Genomic DNA, 23,616 nt, shown 5'->3' with positions numbered 1-23,616 from the left:
TACATGATACAATTATGTAATTAGAACACGGCTGTTTTAGAAGCACATTAAACAATGGATCTAGGCAGTGATGATAAGTGACCACTAAAATCAAGAGGAATTTTGACACGGAGATTGATTCCAGCATTGTGGGGAGATGACTCACGAGAAGTGGATCTCTACGATGATTAAGGGAATGGGAAGCATACGACATTATCTATGTGATATTATTGCCAAAAAAAGAAAAACTCAAATTTAGAATCTGATGAGACCTCTATCGGTTTTCAAGAGATACAAAGAAGCAACGTAGTGCAACCCAGTTCCCCTATTATTTTTATTTATTTATTTTTTTGAGACGGAGTCTCGCTCTGTCGCCTAGGCTGGAGTGCAGTGGTGCAATTTCGGCTCACTGCAAGCTCCGCCTCCCGGGTTCACGCCATTCTTCTGCCTTAGCCTCCCGAGTAGCTGGGACTACAAGTGCCCGCCACCACGCCCGGCTAATTTTTTGTATTTTTAGTAGAGATGGGGTTTCACCGTGTCAGCCAGGATGGTCTCAATCTCCTGACCTCATGATCCGACCACCTCAGCCTCCCAAAGTGCTGGGATTACAGGCGTGAGCCACCGCACCGGGCCCCAGTTCCAGTTCCCCTATTAATTAAATTACAAGGCAAAATTGAGGGAGGTGGGCCAAATGCATGATGAAATGCATGATGGCTTGCTTGTGCCAGAATTTAAATAATTGTTAACCAAAGAAGCAAGATGATCGGGAAATCTGAACATTGTTTCAGACGTTCGTGATGCTCTGGTGTCTAAGGTGCAGTGTGAAAATTCTCACCCTGTCTCACAGACGCCCAGCTCCCATTCCCATGGGCAACCAACGCTTCAGCGTCTCAAGTGCTCCCAGAGATTTAATGCATGTACAAGAAAACGTTCTCCCTCCTCTAGTTTTAAAATTGAGGCAGTGAGCACATTAGACACACTATTCCGTGCCTTGCTTTTCTCATCTGATAATGTGTCTCGGTCATCTTCCCTATCAATGGTGAGGCTGCATGGTGTTCCATGGACGTGTGTGGCACGATGTGCTGGTGGGCAATTTTCTCAGCTTCTTACAAAAAATGATGCAATGAATATGTACTTAGTTTGCACAACTGTGCAAACGTATCTGTAGGCAAAAATTCTGTTAGGGATTGCTGAACACAGACTTAATGCATGAAACCTATAGGAATGTCGGTCCTCTGATGGCCACAGAGAACCAATAACTCCACCTTCCTCTTATACACAAACATCATTAGCTACTTGCCTCAAATTGGAGACACGTGATTTACGTGTTCTCTTCCAACCGCAAGACAATAAGGCACAGACTGCCCTCAGTCTGCTCACGGTCCCAGCCTGTGCAGATTTAGTATCTGGCACGGATTTCAGAGACTTAACTAGGTCAGCCCTTCACTGCACATGTGTACACGAAAGTCTTGAGAGGTGGGCCTGGCAACAGGAGCAGGAGCTTCACCCATGTCCACAACTCCTGGGACTGCACTCTAAGAAATGGTTAGAGGCGCACGTGATAACTGATGCACAAGAGGTTCACAGCATGGCAGTGAAGAAGAGCTGTCAACAACTAAAGAACAGGAAGTAAACCGGTAAACTCACATGATGGGACACCACAAAGTCCATTAAAAATATTTCAAAGAATAACACGAGGAAAAATGATCCTGACGTAATGTTGAGTAAAAAAGGTAGCCTATAAAACTGAACACAGAATACAGCTAAAATTATATTTAAAAATTACATGACCAGGAGCAGTGGTTCATGACTGTAATCACAGCACTTTGGGAGGCCGAAACGGGTGGATCACCTGAGGTCAGGATTTCCGAGACCAGCCTGACCAACGTGGCGAAACCCCATCTCTACTAAAAATACAAAATTAGCCGGCTGTGGTGGTGCAGGCCTGTAAAATCCCAGCTACTTGAGAGGCTGAGGCAGGAGGCAGAGGTTGCAGGCTGCAGTGAGCCGAGATCACGCATTGCAAGCCAGTCTGGGCAATAAGAGTGAACTCTGTCTTAACAATATATATATGTGTGTGTGTGGGTGTAACAGGCCGAGTATGTTGGCTCACATCTGTAATACCAGGGGTGTGTCTGTGTGTGTGTAACAGGCCAAGCATGTTGGCTCACACCTGTAATACCGGTGCTTTGGGAGGCTGAGGTGGGAGATCCACTCAAGGCCAGGAGTTTGAGACAGCCTGCGTAACAGAGCAAGATCCTACCTCTACCAAAAACAGAAAAAATTATGCATATATACATTAACACACACTCATGTATGTAGATAAAAACGTGTACTAATAAAAGGAAACATAAAAAAACATAATAATGGTTAGAATGGGAGAAAATATAGATTTCTTATACTTGATCACAATTTCCAATTTTCTATAATGAAAACATTACTTTTATTGGAAGGTTAAAAAAAAATCCAACAATATAAAAAAATGTGCTTTCTGTGCCAACAGCGCTCCCACAAACCTGGTGAATGTTCCTGAAACCTGCTACACTTTTTTCTTCTTTTAGTCGGAGTCTTGCTCTCTCAACAAAGCTGGCGTACAAGGGCACAATCTCGGCTCACTGCAAACTCTGCCTCCCAGGTTCGAGTAAATCTCTTGCCTCAACCTCCCGAGTAGCTGGGACTATAGGTGCCCATCATCATGCCTAGCTAATTTTTGTATTTTTAGTAGAGATGGAGTTTCGCCATGTTGGCTAGGCTGGTCAAGAATTCCTGATCTCAGGTGATCCGCCTGCCTCAGCCTCCCATACCCGGCCCCCGTTCGACTTTCTGTAAGTGTGGCAACCCCACAAAGCGCCACGGTACAAAAGGGCATGGATTCTCTGTATGCCCGGGGAAAGTGGCGTTAGGACAGGAAGCAGAGCGGCTACGGTGGGCAGACTAAGCTGATTTTCTGGGAAAAGACTAGAACTGTGAAGAAGCTTGTGCTGAGGCTTGAGGGCGTTGAGCATAGGTGCAGATCTAAGAGAATGCTGGCTATAAGGAGATGGGAGCATTCTTTTTTTTTTTTTTTTGAGACGGAGTCTCGCTCTGTCGCCCAGGCTGGAGTGCAGTGGCCTGATCTCAGCTCACTGCAAGCTCCGCCTCCCGGGTTCATGCCATTCTCCTGCCTCAGCCTCCCGAGTAGCTGGGACCACAGGCGCCCGCCAGCTCGCCCGGCTAGTTTTTTGTATTTTTTAGTAGAGACGGGGTTTCACTGTGTTAGCCAGGATGGTCTCGATCTCCTGACCTTGTGATCCACCCGTCTCGGCCTCCCAAAGTGCTGGGATTACAGGCTTGAGCCACCGCGCCCGGCCTGATGGGAGCATTCTGAACTGGGAGGAGAGAAGAGGAGGAAGGGCCAAGAGATCCAGCTCTAAGTGTCATCTTTTGTTTTATTATGAAGACAATACAATCTTATGTTCAAAAATAAAAAAATTAAAAATTAAAAAAATAGAAAAGGTAATTACCTCCTAACAACTGTAGTCGAACATGAATAAAACTAGAGCAATGTCCCATTCTGCAGGAACCTTTGGAAGCACTGAAGCTGTCACAAAGAACGACAGGCACCCAACTGGCCACACCCGCATTTCGGTTGGATTTTGTTTCAATTATGTGTTGAGGTTAGCATATAATTTATGTTAAGGGTAAAACTAGTAAGAGCACAGCCCACAAAATGCTATGAAGAGGGCAGGCGTGGTGGCACATGCCTGTACTCAGCACTTTGGGAGGCTGAGGTGGGTAGACCACCGGAGGTCAGGAGTTCAAGACCAGCCTGGCCAACATAGTGAAATCCTGCCTCTACTAAAAACACAAAAAAATTAGCTGGGGGTGGTGGTAGGTGCCTGTAATCCCCGCTACTCGGGAGGATGCGGCAAGAGAATTACTTGAACCCAGGTGGAGGCTGCAGTGAGCCGAGATCGCACCACTGTACTCCAGCCTGGGCAACAAGAGCGAAACTCTATCTCAAAAAAAAAAAAAAAAAAAAAAAGCTATGAAGAGACTGACATGATTCTTATTACCGATCTTTGTAGGTCTCTCTACTGTTAAATATAAACGTCATTAAAAATATATATGTGGCATATAATATGTGCTAAAATCCATTGTCTTTTTTTTCTAATTACAGTTTATTTGCTACTTTAAATCTCTCATAAAAATGTTAGAACGAGAACCAAAGGAGAACTAGAAAGAACATTTATCACACTTATTATTCAGCATTCTGAGTGTGTGAGGGCAATAATTCTCACAAATGCTTGAATATACTAAAATGGAAGCATCGCATTTTTGAAACAGAAAAGGATCTCTGAATGAGGGGGTCAGTGATGCTGGCAAAGTCACTGCATAAATGAAAAGCTTAAAATATATTTTGCAATTAAATGCCACATTTAGTGTTTCTTTCACAAGGCTAATTGAATTTCCTACTTGGAGTCTTAAAAGTAAAAAAATGAAGTTCTTCACTGAAATCTGAGTCAAGGGCACCATTTTGTGCATAATTAAATACAGTACAACGGGAATTTGCATTAATTCAGAGTGAGAAAAATCATCCATTTATTATGTGGCCTGATGGTAACTTAACAATTTTCTACAGCACTTTAATGATTTTTTGTCTGTAACAATCACATTTATTAAACATATTAAACTTTAATTAGCTTTAGCAGATGTTATTCTTCTCCAATAATCTGGCACTAAGGAGTTTCATAACTTTAAAATTATGCCTGCCTGCCTTTGCTATTTATAGTACTTCAACTGAAAGACATTTTCTTCCTTTAAGTCTACATTAATTATGGCAGCCCTGGCAAATCCAGGCATACTAAGCTAACCGGAAAGCCTAAATATTAAGATGATTTTTCCAAACTGGATGTCTAACATATAACAACTTCAAAAACACTTATCATGGAAAAATCAATTAAATTTCACATATGTTAGAACACTGAGAACAATAAAATAATAGGAAGACTGTCTCATGGATGCTCAAGAAGTGTTTTCCAGGTGTAACTCCATTACAATTGTGCGGGGTCATGACTGGGGCAGGGGATTTTCCCTTTCAGTCTATTTGGGATTTTTTTTTTTTTTTTTTTTTTAGTTTTGCTCTTGTTGCCCAGGCTGGAGTGCAATGACGCAATCTTGGTTCACTGCAACCTCCGCCTCCCGGGTTCAAGCAATTCTCCTGCCTCAGCCTCCCGAGTAGCTGGGACTACAGGCGTGCACCACCATGCCTGGCTAAGTTGTTTTTTGTATTTAGGAGAGACGGGGTTTCACCATGTTGGTCAGGCTCGTCTCAAACTCCTGACCTCAGGTGATCCACCTGCCTTGGCCTCCCAAAGTGCTGGGATTACAGGCGTGAGCCACTGCGCCAGGCCAGTCTATTTGGGATTTTAAAAGCTAATGTAAATCCCTCTACTTCTGTTCCCCTAAACCTACGACGCTCATGCAGCTGAAGTGGCCATGCACAAACCCGGAGGCATCACGGAGGTGGAGAAGGCTCTTGCACTTCTAGGCACACGTTATTGCTGGCTCTTTAGTTGGCTGTCAGAATGTCTAGAACCTACGTCTGGTAGGACTTCTAATTTTTATTGCTACTCACATGATTAGCATTATCTCATTAGCCAGGAGCTGACAAAAATCTCTGCGTCTTCCAGTGTTTTGATGGGAGCAGGTCCTCCAAACTTCCTTTTATGAAATTAGATGAGATGCATAATTTTCTTATCTCTAGCTTTGGAACAAACTAGTTTTGAAACAAAGATACTAGAAGGCTTGTCTATCATAATAAATGTTAATATAATTACCAAATGGTATTAACACCTTTACTGATAAAACGTCGTCTGCATGCCTCACCTGCAGTCCTCCTGCTCTTTAGACCCCAGCACAGCAAGCCCTCTAGACTCCACCACCAGCACAGGACGTGCCCAGTTTGCACTGTGCTTGAGAGATTTTCGTATCTGGTCACATGGGTCGCGCTTCCAACTCTGAAGGAGACCCATCTATTTCTTTACACACGAACCAGGACGTGCCACTAAACCGTTCTGGGTCACTCCGTTTAGGTGTGCCGCTTGTAGGTGGCAGCGTTTTCCTAGCCCTGTCTCAAAGTCTTTTTCTTTTAATACGTGAGTTTCTCCGCACTCACTGTTGGAACACTCAGGCTTCTCTCATTTTATGTTTTCTATTTTATGATTCTGAATGTTACTTCCTACCCCAACCCCTGTATCTGGTCAACAGAGTTGTTGGTTCTGTTTGTCTTGTTTTGCATGGTTATTTTTTTCTCTCCAACAATTTGGAAGATTATCATTTCTACTGATATCACTGAGTAATGGTATTTACTAACACGTTTAAGTTTATACATCTTTATTATTCATTACTTCCAGAACGTAACGGTGTCGATGATTGACCTCCTATTTGAAACAAACTGCACTTAGGCCTCACTTCTTCCCACCTCTCTACTGGGTCCCAGCTCCAGTTCTGAGGGCACTTACTGAGATGCTGTGTTAGTTTATAGTCAATTTTTAAGAATAGCTTAATTGAGGTGTACTTGGCATACTATAAGATTATCCGTTTAAATGTACAATCCAATGATTTTAGCAAATTTACAGAGTTCCACAGCGACCCCCACAATCCGGTTTTGGGTCACTCCACTTCTCCGAAGCTCCTGCTGCCACCTCCAGTCCTGTGCAGCCCCCGACCCGTTCTGTGTCTGTAAATGTGCCTTTCAGGCCGGCCGCGGTGGCTGACGCCTGTAATTCCAGCACTTTGGGAGGCCAAGGCGGGCAGATCACAAGGTCAGGAGATCAAGACCATCCTGGCTAACACGGTGAAACCCCGTGTCTACTAAAAATACAAAAAAAAAAATTAGCCAGGCGCGGTGGCGGGCGCCTGTAGTCCCAGCTGCTGAGGAGGCTGAGGCAGGAGAATGACGTGAACCCGGGAGGCGGAGCTTGTAGTGAGCCGAGATCGCGCCACTGCACTCCAGCCTGGGTGACAGAGACTCTATCTCAAAAAAAAAAAAAAAAAAAGTGCCTTTCAAAGGACAGTTTATCCACACAGAATTACGTATAATTAATACGTCGTTCTGTGTCTGCTTTGTTCGCTTAGCACAGTGTTTTCAATATTCATACACAGTGCAGTAGATATCATTTATTGCTTTTAAATTCTGAATATCTCTTAATCTATAGAATTTACTAGCAGTTTGTGTACTGATTTCCAGTTTTTGGCCATTATGAAGACTTGCTCTGAACATTCATATACACACTGTGTAAACATACGCTGCCATCTGTACACTCACAAGAGTGGGGCTGCGACATCACACTGACGAACATTCTCAAGATAACGTGCCTGCACCCCTCGAAAATGGGGATACAGAAGAAAGGAAACTAAAGAGCATGCCAATTAAATGCAACGTGTGGTCCTGGATCGGATTCTACGAAGGGCGTGAAGGGACAACTGGCCTAACACCTGAAGAGCCGGTCACAAGGTGACTGCGGTGCTCCGCCCCCACTGAGTGTTGACTCAGGTCTGAGTGGGGCCTGAAAGTGTTCATTTTTAACATGTGCTCAAGTGATGCTGCAACTGCTGGTCCCAGGACCACACTCTACAGCCAGTGGATCCAACAAGTGCTGTGTGTCAGAGTCCAGTTTCCCAGGACCACACTCTACAGCCAGTGGATCCGGCAAGTGCTGTGTGTCAGAGTCCGGTTTCCCAGGACCACACTCTACAGCCAGTGGATCCAACAAGTGCTGTGTGTCAGAGTCCAGTTTCCCAGGACCACACTCTACAGCCAGTGGATCTGGCAAGTGCTGTGTGTCAGAGTCCAGTTTCCCAGGACCACACTCTACAGCCAGTGGATCCGACAAGTGCTGTGTGTCAGAGTCCAGTTTCCCAGGACCACACTCTACAGCCAGTGGATCCGACTAGTGCTGTGTGTCAGAGTCCGGTTTCCCAGGACCACACTCTGCAGCCAGTGGATCCGGCAAGTGCTGTGTGTCAGAGTCCAGTTTCTGGACTTGTAATAATTTCATTGTGGCCATTTCAAAAATGTCTCTAGTCTTAGGAAGTACGCGCTGAAATATTTAGGGAAGACCTCATGTCTTCAACCTATTCTCAAATGACTCAGGAAAGAAATGCATGAAAAGAATGATAAAGTAAATGTAGCAAAACGTTAACAATTGGTCAGTGCGGGTTTAGAAGTTCCTGGTCAATTCTCACAACTTTTCTATACATTTAAAATAGTTTCAAAGTAAAAAGTTAAAGAATAACTTCACTCAGAAATATAATAAAATACTTGGGGGGCTGGGCATGATGGCTCACGCCTATAATCCCAGCACTGTGTAAGGCCAAGGCGGGTGGATCACTTGAGGTCAGGAGTTTGAGACCAGCCTAGCCAACATGGTGAAACCCCGTCTCTACTAAAAATACAAAAATTAGCCAGGCATGGTGGCGCACGCCTGTAATCACAGCTACTTAGGAGGCGGAGGCAGCAGAATTGCTTGAACCAGGGAGGGAGAGGTTGCAGTGAGCCGAGATTGTGCCATTGCCTTCTGCACTCCAGCCTGGGCGACAGAGTAAAATTCTGCCTCAAAAAACAAACAAACAGGCCGGGCGCGGTGGCTCAAGCCTGTAATCCCAGAACTTTGGGAGGCCGAGACGGGCGGCTCACGAGGTCAGGAGATCGAGACCATCCTGGCTAACACGGTGAAACCCCATCTCTACTAAAAAATACAAAAAACTAGCCGGGCGAGGTGGTGGGCGCCTGTAGTCCCAGCTACTCGGGAGGCTGAGGCAGGAGAATGGCGTGAACCTGGGAGGCGGACCTTGCAGTGAGCTGAGATCCGGCCACTGCACTCCAGCCTGGGCGACAGAGCGAGACTCCGTCTCAAAAAAAAAAAAAAAAAAACAAACGAACAAAACAACCATCAAAAAGCAAAAAAACAACATTACTTTCTTCCCCCCTGAGACGGGATCTTGCTACCACATTGCCCAGGTTGGTCTTAAACTCCTGGGCTCAACTAATCCTCCTACCTCAGCCTCAAGAGTAGCTGGGACTACGTAAGTGTGCAGGAAGTCTTTCTGATTGAAGGTTATTTGAAAGTGAATCCAGCTGGGCATGGTGTGGTGGTTCACACCTGTCATCCTAGCACCTTGGGGGGCTGAAGTGAGAGGACTGCTTGGGCCCAGGAGCTGGAGGCCAGCCTGGGGAATACAGTGAAACCTCTCTCTACAAAAAATCAAAATATTAGCCAGGCACGGTGGTATATGCCTGTAGTCCCAGCTACTTGGGAGGCTGAGGTGGGAATATGCTTGAATCTGGGTGGTTGAGGCTGCAGTGAGCTGTGATCACACCACTGCACTCCAGCCTGGGTGATACAGCAAGTGCCCATCTTAATTAAAAACAAAAGGAAAAAAGAAAGTGAATGCCTATTAAGTTTCATAAGCACAAGCTACATACAGTACTTACCTAATTATATATTATTCTATAATATATATCACTATATTTTTAAATGTTAATATGGCTTTATTTTAATTTACAATGAATACAGGAAATATGATTAGATGTTCCTGAGGCTTTTTTTTTTTTTTTTTTTTTTGGAGACAGGGTCTCACTCTGTCACCCAGGCTGAAGTGCAGTGCAGTGGCGCAATCTCGGCTCACTGCAACCTCCACCTCCTGGGTTCAAGCAATTCTCGTGCCTCAGCCTCCCAAGTAACTGGGATTACAGGCGCACACCACCATGCCTGGGGCTCGTTTTTCTGTATTTTTAGCAGAGACAAGGTTTCATCATGTTGGCCAGGCTGGTCTCGAACTCCTGATTTCAAATGATCCACCTGCCTGAGGCAATTTTAATTGCTAAAAATAAGCCAAATTACGTAAGATCAACATTAATTTCTAGAAGTGGTAAAATAAGGCTCGGTAGCATATACACTCCATCAACATCTCTAGGTTGTACCTGCTTCAGTTCAGTAGCAAAAAGCCCAAGATGTGTTACAGATTTATGAGACTGATTATTAATATTGCAAACAGTCCCTCCAAATGCATGGTTTGTTCACAGGCAATCATAACCACAAGGTACAACTATCATGTGAATAGGTTATTGTGAACAAACAAAAAAAGCAACCCCAAATAAAACTAGCACTGAAATATATACATCATAACGAGTACTTAATTAAAAATCTAGCTGAAGATAAAAACTGAAGTGTATGTAAAAGGACTTCGTTTAACCCTACTGAATCTTCTGCTGCCTTTCTTATGATGATGTGGTCTTTAAAGCAAATGTCATGAAAGTTGTGTACCTTAAACCCCAATAGAGGGGGTCGAGAGCAGCTTGTTACAAATTTCAGCAGTTTGCGCTTTTCTTCATCAGTGAACCCCTCCACAACTCTCCAGAAGACCTTAATAACAGGATGGTCTGCGGAATAGCCTCCTATGGCAAAACGAACACGTGGTTTACGAAATGCAAAGCACACCCACCCTTCAGGACCCACAGGGATTGGTCCAGACCCCCACGGACACTGAAGTCCACGGATTCTCAAGTCCCTTCTATAAAACGGCGTGGCATCTGTGTATCACCTGTGTACGTCCTTCTGTGCACTTCCATGATCTCTAGAGCACTTGTATAATCTAATCTAATGCAGAGGCTATGTAAATGGCTGTGACATATTTATTGTTTAGCACACATTCAGTGCAGACACAACCACTGCTTTTTCCTCAAATATTTTAAGTCTGCAATTGGTTGAAGCCATGGATGTGGAAAGAACCCACAGATATGAAGGACCGATTGTAAATGCAAAAGTGGAATTCTCTGACTCCCCTTGCCTCTGCCCCACCCACTGCCAATTATGTGGAGGTGATGGGCAAAGTACAAGAAGAGGAGCAACTTAAGGAGGGTCAAAGCAGGGCCAGGCACAGTGGCTCACACCTGTAATCCCAGCACTGTGGGAGGCCTGGGCTGTCGGATCACTTGAGGCTGGGAGCTCAAGAGCAGCCTGGCCAATGTGGTGAAATCGTCTCTACCAAAAGTACAAAAATTAGCTGGACGTCGTGGGGCACACCCGTCATCTCAGCTTCTCGGGACGCTGAGGTGGGAGAATCACTTGAACCCAGAAGGTGGAGGTTGCAGTGAGCTGAGATTGCATCACTGCACTCCAGCCTGGGTGACAGGACGAGATTTGCCCTCAAAAAATAAAATAAAAAGCTAGAATAAGGATCACCCTGTAGCTATAAAGATGAATGCAGGCACCAAAAGCTACTGCAAATGAGCCTTATTTTGAAGAACTGTGCTAGCAGTTCAAAGCCACTGCTGAGCAGACTGTGGAGAATGGGTTTGCATGTGGCCACAGATCTGAAACGACGGACAATGGGTCCAGTACTAATACAGCTGGGTGTTTTCCCAGCATGATTTGGTGTCTAAATTAATTTTATCATTTTTCCTTCTGATAACTTATTATCATTCCAATATTAATACCATGGCTAACAACCAATCTCACCATATGATGAGATCACTATTCTAAAATGTAATGTCTGCCACTTACAGCTTTTAATCTAGTAAAGTGCTTCCTAAACCTAAAATAATTGCTATATATTGTTCCCTCATTGTTAATATACTACAGAAATAACACCAATAAAATATCTTAAGTGCATTAATTGGCACCACAATGAATAGACTATTTTAAACCTATTTACTGGCATAGCTGAGATTATTAAAGGTGTAAACCCTCAGTGCAGATGGGTAACGCAAACAACCAAAGACAATCTCTTGGCAAATGAAAGGTCAGATTGATTTCATTTCCTTAAACTTATGACCTGATCATGGGGACAATGTGACCTTAGGCATTACTTGCTTTTACATAAAGATTAGACTTCAAATTTAGGGCGATACAAACTAACTACAGATAAGAGATACATACACATGGATACACACAGGTATATGTAAGAATGATTTTTTGTAAATTTAGAGTTTTGCAGCCATCAGCACAATCCAGCTTTAGAATATTTCCATTTCCTCAAAAAGCTTTCACTTGCACCCAGTAGACAACTAGTGGGTATTTGGGGTTATCTCATTTGGATTTAAGTGGCATTTTTCTATGACTAACCGTGTTGCACATCGCGTCGTGTGCTTATTTGCTTACTGGCCATTTATCTAACTTCTTAGGTTAAACATCTGTTTAATTGTTTTTGCTCATGTATGTATGTATGTATGTATATATTTATTTATTTAGTTTCACTCCTGTCGCCCAGGCTGGAGTGCAGTGGCATGCTCTCAGCTCACTGCCCACGCTCAGAGCCCACGACCTGTTTCCCAGCTCAAGTGCTTCTCCTGCCTCAGCACCCCAAGTAGCTGGGACTACAGGTGTGCGCCACCACACCCAGCTAATTTTTGTATTTTTTTGTAGAGATGGGATTTCGCCACATTGCCCAGGCTGGTTTCAAACTCCTGAGGTCAAGTGATCCACCTGCCTCAGCTTCCCAAAGGCTGGGATTACAGGCGTGAGCCACTGCACTCAGCCATCTGGTTTTTGAACCATGTAAATTACCCATACAAAAGATTATAATAAAACTTACTTTGGCAAGGGCCAGGCATGGTAGCTCATGCTACCAGGAAACCATCCTGGCCAACATGGCAAAACCCTGTCTCTACTCAAAATACAAAAATTAGTTGGGCCTGGTGGCAGGTGCCTGTAATCCCAGCTATTTGGGAGGCTGACGCAGGAGAATTGCTTGAACCGGGGAGGCAAAGGTTTCAGTGAGCTGGGATTGCGCCACTGCACTCTAGCCTGGGAGACAAGAGTGAAACTCTGTCTGAAAAAAAATAAAAAATAAAAAAATAAAAATTACTTTGGGAATATGATCACCTGCAACATTTTCAGAAACAATAACCAGTAATGATAACATACCTGAATAGTTTGTAAAGGATTTTAGGTCCTCTAGGCTTATGGGAACTTGTGCACCAGAAATTAATACCTAAGGAAAAAAGTTCAAATAACAATATTTGAGGTAAATTTTAGGAAAGGCTTTTCATTTCCTGTGACAAGCGTGTCCCAGAAAGTCAGCAGGTATGGTACCTGAATTTCTTGCTGATCAAACATTCGGAGCCACTCGAGGCTGACAACATTGGCAAGGCCCTGTCGGAAAGCCAGGCAGTGCTGGCGGATCTGCCTGTTGAGCCTGTAGTCCGCCACCAAGTGGATGTACGCAATCCGGTTGGCGCTGGTGACAGGGATGTCCTTCCCACCGAATTTTAGTTCAACTACCTGGAAATACAAAACATAAGGATCTCAAAATCCTCAAAGTATGATAATAGGTTGAAAAAAAAAAAGAAACAAATGTTTTAAGGAAATAGGACTTGATGCTTTGTGAATGAGGATCTAAATACGAAACAGTACGTGAGTATGCATACCATCGTGCACAGATGCAAAAATGCACCTCTCCAAGAAGAGTCTCCAAAGCCCAGCACCTTATTCTGTCTTTAAGATCACTAACCATCCATGTTTCCTCCAAAACACTAGGGAATTGTGCAGCAATGTCACCATGGCAATTTTATTTAAACAAAAATGAGAAATCACGAAGGGCAAAGATATGAAGCAAACAATCACCATAAGTCAGAAGAGAAAACGCGACTCATTCTGGAGGAAACGGAAAGGCTGTAGTAAAGTGATTACTCATTTTCATCCATATAAGCAGCACACACTTACCTGTGCTTCCACAATGCCATTACCATAAAGCACTTTAATTACGACGCAAAGGGTGGTGGTAACGATCCGTGATAATACATCAGCCAATTTCTTATGTATATAAACAGAGTGAGTAAGAACACTTTTTATTAGTACATGGCTACACTCACAGAATTTGCAGGTATAACGTGGGGCTCCCATAAGCACCATGAGAGTGCTCACGAGAAAAGCAACATAGTGGAAACACAGACCTGGATCTTACTGTCCCCCACTTGTATGACAGACATACATACAAATTTCAAAATTACACCTTGAAATTTTTGGCCATTAATAAAATGGTGATATTTGTCTGACTTGGAATTGCTGTGATTATGAGATTGAATGAATTAATAAATACAAAACAGTACATGAGCAAAATACTATAAGCATTTAATCATAATTTATAAAGAGTATATTTTAAATAAAAAAAATTTTAAAAAGTATTTATTAAGAAAACCAAAAAACAGGCTGGGTATAGTGGCTCACGCCTCTAATCCTAGCACTGTGGGAGGCTGAGGCAGGAGGATCCCTTAAGCCCAGGAGTTTGAGATAAAGCAAGACCCCCACCTACATTTCTAAAACAAAACAAAACAAAAAAAACAACAAAAACACCCCAACTGCATTCCTGGGGTTAGAGGAGGGCAGCCTATACTATGGACAAAGAAAATATAAAAGAAGCCCAAAATAAATGAACAAAGACACTTCAACTTCCCTACCTTTCCATTCTTTTCTTTTCACAGCCTTCAGTTTCCTGGCAGCTTTAATATTCCTAGAGTAACGGACAAGACTGCTGCCTCTGGGCATCGGCACTGACGTCCCAGCCCCTTACCGTTTACAGAAAGACTGTTTCACAAATCTGCCAGAGAGCCTGACTTAAGCCATCCTACAGCCGACACTTACAGGACAGTCATTTTCTGCCAGAAAGCCTGACTTAAGCCATCCTACAGCCGACACTTACAGGACAGTCATTTTCTGCCAGAGAGCCTGACTTAAGCCGTCCTACAGCCGACACTTACAGGACAGTCATTTGCTGGCTCTCATTTTACATAGAATGTCCAAACTGAACTGGAACGTTCAACTTACCAGATCTGCTTCTTTTAATGTTTCACATTTTAAATGATGATTCCATTATTCTCACTAATTCACTTCCTAAGGTTTGGAACCATCAAGCCTAAGAATGGGCTTTCAATTCCATTGTCTTCATTCTGATTAAAGATTGTGTTCATTACCTTAATTCCTTTGCTTGTACTCAGCTGACAGTCCATCTGTTAACCAAGCCTCAGGAGGCTAGCTATTATATTTCAATATATAAAATACCACCCCTTCCTTTAACTGGATTAGAGGTAGGTAATAAATGATGATGTACTTGTATGATTTGGAAGACAAAGGACCAGTGAAGTTATCAGTTAAAGGAACTTCCAAGGCTCCCAATTACCTTGCCTGATCAGAAAAAACAGACATTTCTAGTAACTTTTTTTTTTTTTTTGAGACAAGGTCTCACTCTGTCAGAGCAATCTCGGCTCACTGCAACCTCCGCCACCTGGGTTCAAGCGATTCTTGTGCCTCAACCTCCCGAGTAGCTGGGATTACAGGCACACGTCACCACGCCCGGATCATTTTTTTGTATTTTTAGTAGAGACAGGGTTTCACCATGTTGGCCAGGCTGGTCTGACCTCCTGACCTCAAATGATCCACCTGCTTTGGCCTCCCAAAGTGTTGTGATTATAGCCGTGAGCCACTGCACCCGGCCCCTCTAATACATGGTTACACTACTTTTAATTTAAAATCTTCTCTCAGGCTAAGCCTAAACAACTATGTGTACTTAAAAATCATGTCACATAAGTGCTAAATTTCAGATCTGAGGGACATACTTAAAATTTCCTCTAGATCGGGCATGGTGGCTCACGCCTGTATAATCCCAGCACTTTGGGAGGCCGAGGCAGGTGGATCATGAGGTCAGGAGATCGAGACCATCCAGGTTAACACGGTGAAACCCCGTCTCTACTAAAAATACAAAAAATTAGCCGGGTGTGGTGGCGGGTGCCTGTAGTCCCAGCTACTCGGAAGGCTGAGGCAGGAGAATGGTGTGAACCTGGGAGGCGAAGCTTGCAGTGAGCCGAGATTGTGCCACTGCACTCCAGCCTGGGTGACAGAGCAAGACTCTGTCTCAAAAAAAAAAAAAAAAAAAAAATTTCCTCTAAATACAAATATATTTAACTAGAGCAGTTCTCAGGACAGCAAGATACCAAGAGCTGTCCTCTCTGTTCCTCCAAAAGGTCTATTTTCTTTTTTTTTTTTTTCCCCAGAGACAGAGTCTCGCTCTGTCGCCCAGGCTGGAGTGCAGTGGCCGGATCTCAGCTCACTGCAAGCTCCGCCTCCCGGGTTCACGCCATTCTCCTGCCTCAGCCTCCCGAGTAGCTGGGACTACAGGCGCCCGCCACCTCGCCCGGCTAGTTTTTTGTATTTTTTAGTAGAGACGGGGTTTCACCGGGTTAGCCAGGATGGTCTTGATCTCCTGACCTCGTGATCCGCCCGTCTCGACCTCCCAAAGTGCTGGGATTACAGGCTTGAGCCACCGCACCCGGCCCCAAAAGGTCTATTTTCACTTGGAATCCATAAGGCCCCACAAGACACCACCGTACATGACCTACTTCCATTAGCTCATTTCATCCTCTGGCACTCACACCCGTCTGAGACGAGGAAGGGGTCTTGTGACTTCCTTAAGACTCACAGAAAAGCGGCCAAACCAGGCTGAAGCAAGGTGTCGTGACTCAAGTCCAATCTTTTTTTACCTAACAGATGGTTATTTGTGGGTCCTTCTTACACTTAAACCCTTAGCATTTTCCGCTAGAAAGAGTTATATGTAAATCAGTCGTCTAAAATTTCATGGTCACTATTTTTTTTTTTTTTTTTTTTTTAAGATGGAGTCTCGCTCTGTCACCCAGGCTGGAGTGCAGTGGCCGGATCTCAGCTCACTGCAAGCTCCGCCTCCCGGGTTCATGCCATTCTCCTGCCTCAGCCTCCCGAGTAGCTGGGACTACAGGCGCCTGCCACCTCGCCCGGCTAAGTTTTTGTATTTTTAGTAGAGACAGGGTTTCACTGTGTTACCCAGGATGGTCTCGATCTCCTGACCTCGTGATCCGCCCGTCTCGGCCTCCCAAAGTGCTGGGATTACAGGCTTGAGCCACCACGCCCGGCCTTCATGGTCACTATTAAACAGATTAACAGCCAAATTGATTACACTGAGGAAAACAAATTTGAGAGAAGCACTATATATTTTTTTTTTTTTTTTTTTTTTTTTTTTTTTTTGAGACGGAGTCTCACGCTGTTGCCGAGGCTGGAGTGCAGTGGCGCGATCTCGGCTCACTGCAAGCTCCGCCTCCCGGGTTCCCGCCATTCTCCTGCCTCAGCCTCCTGAGTAGCTGGGACTACAGGCGCCCGCCACCGCGCCCGGCTAATTTTTTGTATTTTTAGTAGAGACGGGGTTTCACTGTGGTCTCGATCTCCTGACCTTGTGATCCGCCCGCCTCGGCCTCCCAAAGTGCTGGGATTACAGGCTTGAGCCACCGCGCCCGGCCGAGAAGCACTATATTTTAAAAGGGATGATTAACATAACCTGCTGACACAATAAAGTATTTGCATATTTCAAGTCTTTAAATCATACTTTATAAACTTAAAAACTTATATGGAGGACTACCTATTTGTTTCTATAGAAATCCTTAAGATCTTCCTCTAAATTAGCTGCTTCACTAGTGAATTTCTTAATTTTTCTAATTAGGCTCTTTAGTATAATTATTCTCATACATTATCTATAATTTTTAACTCAGTGGGAATTTCTATGAATAATTGGACCATCTTAACTTCACACTTTTGCTTTTAACAGATTCCAGTATTATCGGCAGTGCTTTAATGGAATTCTTGCATATGCGACGTTTCACTATTACCATTTATTTCAGAAGGAAAAATGGGAAACGCTCACATTAGCAAAGGCCTCAGGCAGGTCACACAACACTCACCGTCCGGAGGCTTTTGTGCCACTTAGAAATCAGGCCACTAGGTGGCGCAAGGCCACAGCAGCAACATCACTGGGTGTCAGCACTTCCTGATGACAGTGAGAGCCCCCCAAATTATCTAAACTTTGCATTGTTGAAAATTCAGCTCTATGGTATGGAAAAATATGTAGAAACAAAAGCAACTAAATAAACTGTAACCAAATAAAATATGGCTCTTGGACAGAAAGGCAGCTTGCATCTGTAATCCCAGCACTTGGGGAGGCGGAGGCAGGAGGATCACTTGAGCCCAGGAGTTTTGAGACCAGCCTGGACAACACAGGGAGACACCCATGTCTACAAAAAATACAAAAATCAGCCAGGAATGGTGGCTCACGCCTGTAATCCCAGCACTTTGGGAGGCTGAGGCAAGGAGGATCGCTTGAGCTCAGGAATTTGAGATCAACGTGGGTAACACAGGGCGACACTGTCTCTAGAAAAAACACAAAAATGAGCCAGGTTTGGTGGTGCACGCCTGTAATCCCAGCTACTCAGGAGGCTGAGGGTGCAGTGAGCCGAGACGGCATCACTACACTCCTCCAGCCTGGGTGACAGAGTGAGACCCTGTCTCAAAACAATACAACAAAAAACCCCACATGCTAAAGTAGACAGAATAGTGTATGAGCTCCCAACCCCACACAGCCAGTTCATCAGGCATCACACCTCCCGGCCAGTCTCTGGCACTGATACCCCCACTTTCTGCCCCTGTTCTCACCACTCAGGGCCAGTATCCCTTATGTGAGTGAAATATTTGGGCCAGAAGTGTTTGGATTTGCATTTTTTCCCCCAAATTTTGGAATACTTGCATTATACTCATCAGTAAGAATCCTTAATCCAAAAACCTGAAATGGCCCAATGAGCATTTCCTTTGAGCTTCATGTCGGCACTCACAAAGTTTTGGATTTTGGAACATTCTGGATTTTCAGATTATGGATGCTCAGAGTGTATTTGAAGCAAATCCCAGATGTTACTAACTCACTAATAATTATTTTAGTATGCTGTACGTGGATGTTTATAACCACAATATTCTTAATAGCCCAAACATAGGAACAACGCAAATGTCCACCAACCAACAAAGACCTTGTGGTAGATCCATATAATGGAATATCATCTGGAAAGAAAAGGAATGAAGTCCTGATCCATGCAACTACAACTGAAGGAAGACCATGTAAAAGACTCTGTCGGGTCAGGGGCGGTGGCTCACACCTGTAATCCTAGCACTTTGGGAGGCCAAGACGGGCAGATCACCTGAGTTCGAGACTAGCCTGACCAATATGGAGAAACCCCGTCTCTACTAAAAACACAGAGTTAGTGGGGCGTGGTGGCGCATGCCTGTAGTCCCAGCTACTCAGGAGGCTGAGGCAGGAGAACCGCTTGAACCTGGGAGGTGGAGGTTGTGGTGAGCCGAGATCACGCCACTGCACTCCAGCCTGGGCAACAAGAGTGAAACTCCACCTCAAAAAAAAAAAAAAGACTCCATTGATGTGAAGTGTCCACAGCAGGCCTATGCAGAGACACAGCAGACTGGTGGCTGCCTGTATGGGGTGGGGGAGCCTGCTAACGGGTGCACGGTTGCTCTATAGAGCAAGGAAAATGTGCTAACATTGGCTGGAGTGATGATGGCTGCCCAACTCTATGAATACACTAAAAACCACTGCATCATATACCAAAAAGGGCAGATTTTATGGTATGTGAGTTACATGTTGATAAAGCTGTTATTAAGAAAATCAGTTTGAATCTCTAATACAGACCTTTCTTTTTTCTTTTTTAAAAAGGATAGAAGTAACAAAAGTAACCAGACGGGTAATGAACACACACCCCAGACAGTGCTGGAGCAGCTGTGGTGGCTCTGAGTGGGTAAGGAGTGAGGACGAAGTAAGGGGTCCTGCCGGGAAGCTGCTGAACGGCCACCCCCAGCACCAGGAAGAGCCAGACAAGCAGGAAGCCTGGGCCGCAACCTCAAGAGGAGAGCTCTGCAGGAGGGGCTGCTGGGCAGAAACAGGCCTCAAGCGTGGGAGCAGGAACTGCGCTCAGCTCAGAGGCCAGGACTAAGGTGCTTCGGAGCTACATGCTTCGACGTCTAACTCACAGCCACGGTCATTCTAACTAAAATGTGCAGAAGGCAAACACTGTAACACACATGGACTTCCACACAAAAGGAGATGCTGCTACTTGCTCTAGAGGTGTGTGAATCCTCCTGACCCCTCACCTGCGCCTCTCCCAGGTCGTTGTTCACCACAGTGAAGTTCAACCCAAGCTCCTCCACATCGTCCTCGTAGCTCTTCAGGAAGAGCAAATTCTTATACACCTCAGGGTCCAGGGAGGCGAGGTGGTGAATGTCCACATCCGCACTGGTTCCAAGCAACTTGGAAAGGAAGAAGCCCGCAAAGGGCAGCTCCACCAGCATGTTCTCATAGAGAGCCTTCAAAAGAGAACAGTGACAACGTTAGCAACGAATATACAAGCCTTCTAAAAACAAAGAGCCATATGCTCAACTTGATATTAAACCCAACCCTAAGAGAGCAGGTATTTTCTCCTAGTACCGAAGGTGGAAGCTGATATTCAGTGGGCAAGTACCACGCTCCAGGCTCCCACAAAGGCATTCAATGCACGCATTCAGCATGCGGAGAACTCTGGAACAGACCACCTAGGGGCAAAATTGTGGAATTATGAAGAGCCAGATCCTTCCTGTGAAACAGAAGCCAACAAGTGCTTCTCCTCAAGAGAAGGATGGTGAATCCTTCAAGAACTGCAGTTTTGTTAAGTCTCCCGAGGTGGCTATGGCAAATGATCACACACTGTGAGACTGAAAACAACACGAACTCATGGCCTCGCGGCTCCACGGGCCACAGGTCCAAGATCCAGGGGAGGAGACCTCACTGTGTCTCCAGCTCCTGGTGTCTCAGGGTAACCCTCGGTGGGCCTTGGTTGTGGCTCCCTCACCCTCTTTCCTGTCTCTTCTCACAGATGTCTTCCCTGTGTGCTCTCTGGGTCTGAATCTCTTCTTTCTCTTATCAAGACACCAGCAACTGGATTTCGGGACCCACTCTTACTTACTATGACCTCATCTTAACTTGAGGAGGATTAAGATGAGATGATCTCACCAAAACTTTGCAAAGACCCTATTTCCAAACAAGGCCATATTCACAGGACAGGGTATTAGGATTTGAGCACAGTTTTTGGGGTCCCAGTTCATAACCGCATATGCCACTCTGCCCTGCAGCACAAAAGCAGCCACAGACAATGTGTCAATGAGTGAGGGTGGCTATGTTCCAAATTTGGGTGTCATGTGATTTTCACATGTCAAGAAATATTACTGTTTTTTTTTGTTTTGAAGATGGAGTCTTGCTCTGTCGCCCAGGGCGATCAGCTCACTGCACCCTCCACCTCCCAGGTTAAAGCAATTCTCCTGCCTCAGCCTCCCGAGTAGCTGGGATTACAGGCACCCACCACCACGCCCAGCTAATTTCTGTGTTTTTAGTAGAGATGGGATTTTGCCACATTGGCCAGAATTGTCTCAAACTCCTGAGCTCAGGTGATCCGCCCACTTCGGCCTCCCAGAGTGCTGGGATTATAGGCATGAGCCACCACACCCGGCCAAAAGTTTTCTTTTTCTTTTTTTTTTTTTTTGAGACGGAGTCTCGCTGTGTCACCCAGGCTGGAGTGCAGTGGCCCGATCTCGGCTCACTGCAAGCTCCGCCTCCCAGGTTTACGCCATTCTCCTGCCTCAGCCTCCGAGTAGCTGGGACTACAGGCGCCCGCCACCACGCCCGGCTAGTTTTTTTTTGTATTTTTAGTAGAGACGGGGTTTCACCATGTTAGCCAGTATGGTCTCGATCTCCTGACTTCGTGATCCACCCGCCTCGGCCTCCCAAAGTACTGGGATTACAGGCTTGAGCCACCGCGCCCGGCCTCAAAAGTTTTCTAATAAAGACAACAGAGACAACAGTTACCATTTCTTGAGCACTTACTAGGTATGAGGTGCCAGACACTGTGCTAGGTATGCAGTTAGACATTAGTTATCTTGTTTCCATGTGGTCTATCTGGACAATTTTTTAATTTAAGGTAAAGGAATGGAAGTAAACAAGAAATCTCGATTTCCTCTACAAAAGCCATTTGTGTTAGAATATATCTAGTCAGGCCGGGTGCGGTGGCTCACGTCTGTAATCCCAGCACTTTGGGAGGCCCAGGCGACTGGATCACCTGAGGTCAGGAGTTCCAGACCAACTGACATGGTGAAACCCCGTCTCTATTAAAAAAAAAAAAAAAAAAATTAGCCAAGTACAGTGGCACATGCCTGTAATCCCAGCTACTCGGGAGGCTGAGGCAGGAGAATCACTTGAACCCGGGAGGTGGAGGCTGCAGTGAGCCGAGATTGTGCCACTGCACTCCAGTCTGGGCAACAAGAGCAAAAACTCCGTATCAAAAAAAAAAAAAAAAAAAAAAAGAAAACATCCAGTCTTTAGAGAGATGTGTATTTACAGTGCTCCTATTTTCCCAGGTCGAACAGAGGTGGTCTAATGACCCCCAGGGTGTGTGGAGAACAGGTGGCCTAGTTGTAGAGAAAGAAACCCTCTCCACAGAGGCGGTCACGGGCTTCCTACTGTCTGGAGGTGCAGCACGGGAATTTTTGCCCGAGAATGAGGGACGCCAGGAAGGACAGAGAGAGGGAAGGTGAAGGCTGGACTAACAACCCCACACCTTGCAAATGACTATTATGAGCTGTACCGCAGGAGATGCTGTGATAGACCCAGGCCCTCTTTATCCCACTGTTTTCAGATTTGAGTGCTTTCGTGCTACCCAGGCAATACCAAAATCAAAACAAAACTTTATGGGGTAGTCATTCATCCATGAGACAGTCAACTCAGAAGTCACCCTTCCAACCTAGAGGCCATCACCCAAATGTATCATGCCCTGTTAGATATGTTTTAGAGAGATCTGTGTGAATTAAAAACATGGGAGTAAGCAGCTTCCAAAGAGCCGGGACTGTGCTTCTGCAAGCTTCCAGCAAAGGAGAAATGTTCCAACTGTAAACCATTGCTCCTGTGGGGAGCGAGTCCTTCGCTTAGTCATAGCTTCCAGCCAGTTACCGTATTTAGTATCTATTTCGTATGTGTAGTCCATAAAATGCGCATCCTTAAACAGGCACTCCAGAACTTACACACTCCAACAGGGCATGCTCAGACTCCCCTTAAGAGTCACATTTTAAGGACGTGTCCACTAATATGACTGGAGAAAACGAGAAAACAGCTGTTGAGGTTTTCCCAAAAGCAAACATCTAGAATGCCACTGGGTTTTTGTTTCAGAAAATGACAGATATTGTGAAGAATGTTTTTTTTTTTTTTTTTTGAGATGGAGTCTCCCTCTGTTGCCCATTCTGGAGTGCAGTAGCACAATCTTGGCTCACTGCAGCCTCTGCCTCCCGAGCTCAAGCGATTCTCCTGTCTCAGTTTCCTGAGTAGCTAGGACTACAGGTGTGCACCACCATGCCCAGCTAATTTTTGCATTTTCAGTAGAGATGGGGTTTCACCATATTGGCCAGGCTGGTCTCGAACTCCTGACTGAAGAATGTTTTTTTAAGGAGCCCAGTGCATGTCTGATAACTAGAGCCGGCATAATATCCCCTCCAAGAAGACTGCGGCTGGCCTCTGCCAGGTAAACCAAAGTATTATGTCCTTGTGTTTTTATTTCTGATTTGAGGACTAATGATTACCCAATTAATTTTGAAAAGATGGCAAAAAAGGGTTTCTTAATGAGAGAATGAATAAAATGGCAACAGGCACATAGTCATCATCTGCTGACAATGTAAAGAAAGTTGTGTTGAAAAGGCACAGTTCGGCCGGGCGCGGTGGCTCAAGCCT

At 44.9% G+C, this 23,616-nt stretch overlaps 1 protein-coding gene and 1 long non-coding RNA gene across 5 annotated transcripts in view; one reads left to right on the top strand and one right to left on the bottom strand.

Moving 5' to 3' along the window:
• LOC144340039 (uncharacterized) overlaps positions 1-20,726 on the top strand; it is a 32,403-nt gene extending 11,677 nt beyond the window's left edge. Inside the window, exon 2 of the long non-coding RNA XR_013415762.1 lies at positions 19,531-20,726. This is a non-coding gene — a long non-coding RNA (uncharacterized LOC144340039). The remainder of the gene's footprint in view (positions 1-19,530) is intronic.
• UBE3C (ubiquitin protein ligase E3C) overlaps positions 1-23,616 on the bottom strand; it is a 139,413-nt gene that overhangs the window by 2,717 nt on the left and 113,080 nt on the right. For all 4 annotated transcript variants that reach the window (XM_077997821.1, XM_077997822.1, XM_015135374.3 and 1 more), the window contains 4 exons: positions 19,965-20,177; positions 13,059-13,247; positions 12,891-12,957; positions 10,290-10,420 (listed from right to left, as the gene is read on the bottom strand). In XM_077997821.1, coding sequence (XP_077853947.1) covers positions 10,290-10,420; positions 12,891-12,957; positions 13,059-13,247; positions 19,965-20,177 — 600 coding nt within the window. The remainder of the gene's footprint in view (positions 1-10,289; positions 10,421-12,890; positions 12,958-13,058; positions 13,248-19,964; positions 20,178-23,616) is intronic.

The sequence above is a fragment of the Macaca mulatta genome, chromosome 3 (genome assembly GCF_049350105.2).
Source record: "Macaca mulatta isolate MMU2019108-1 chromosome 3, T2T-MMU8v2.0, whole genome shotgun sequence".
In the NCBI taxonomy this organism is placed as follows: Eukaryota; Metazoa; Chordata; class Mammalia; order Primates; family Cercopithecidae; genus Macaca; species Macaca mulatta.
The sequence above is the reverse complement of the archived record's forward strand: the minus strand, read 5'-3'. Positions and strand labels throughout refer to the sequence as shown.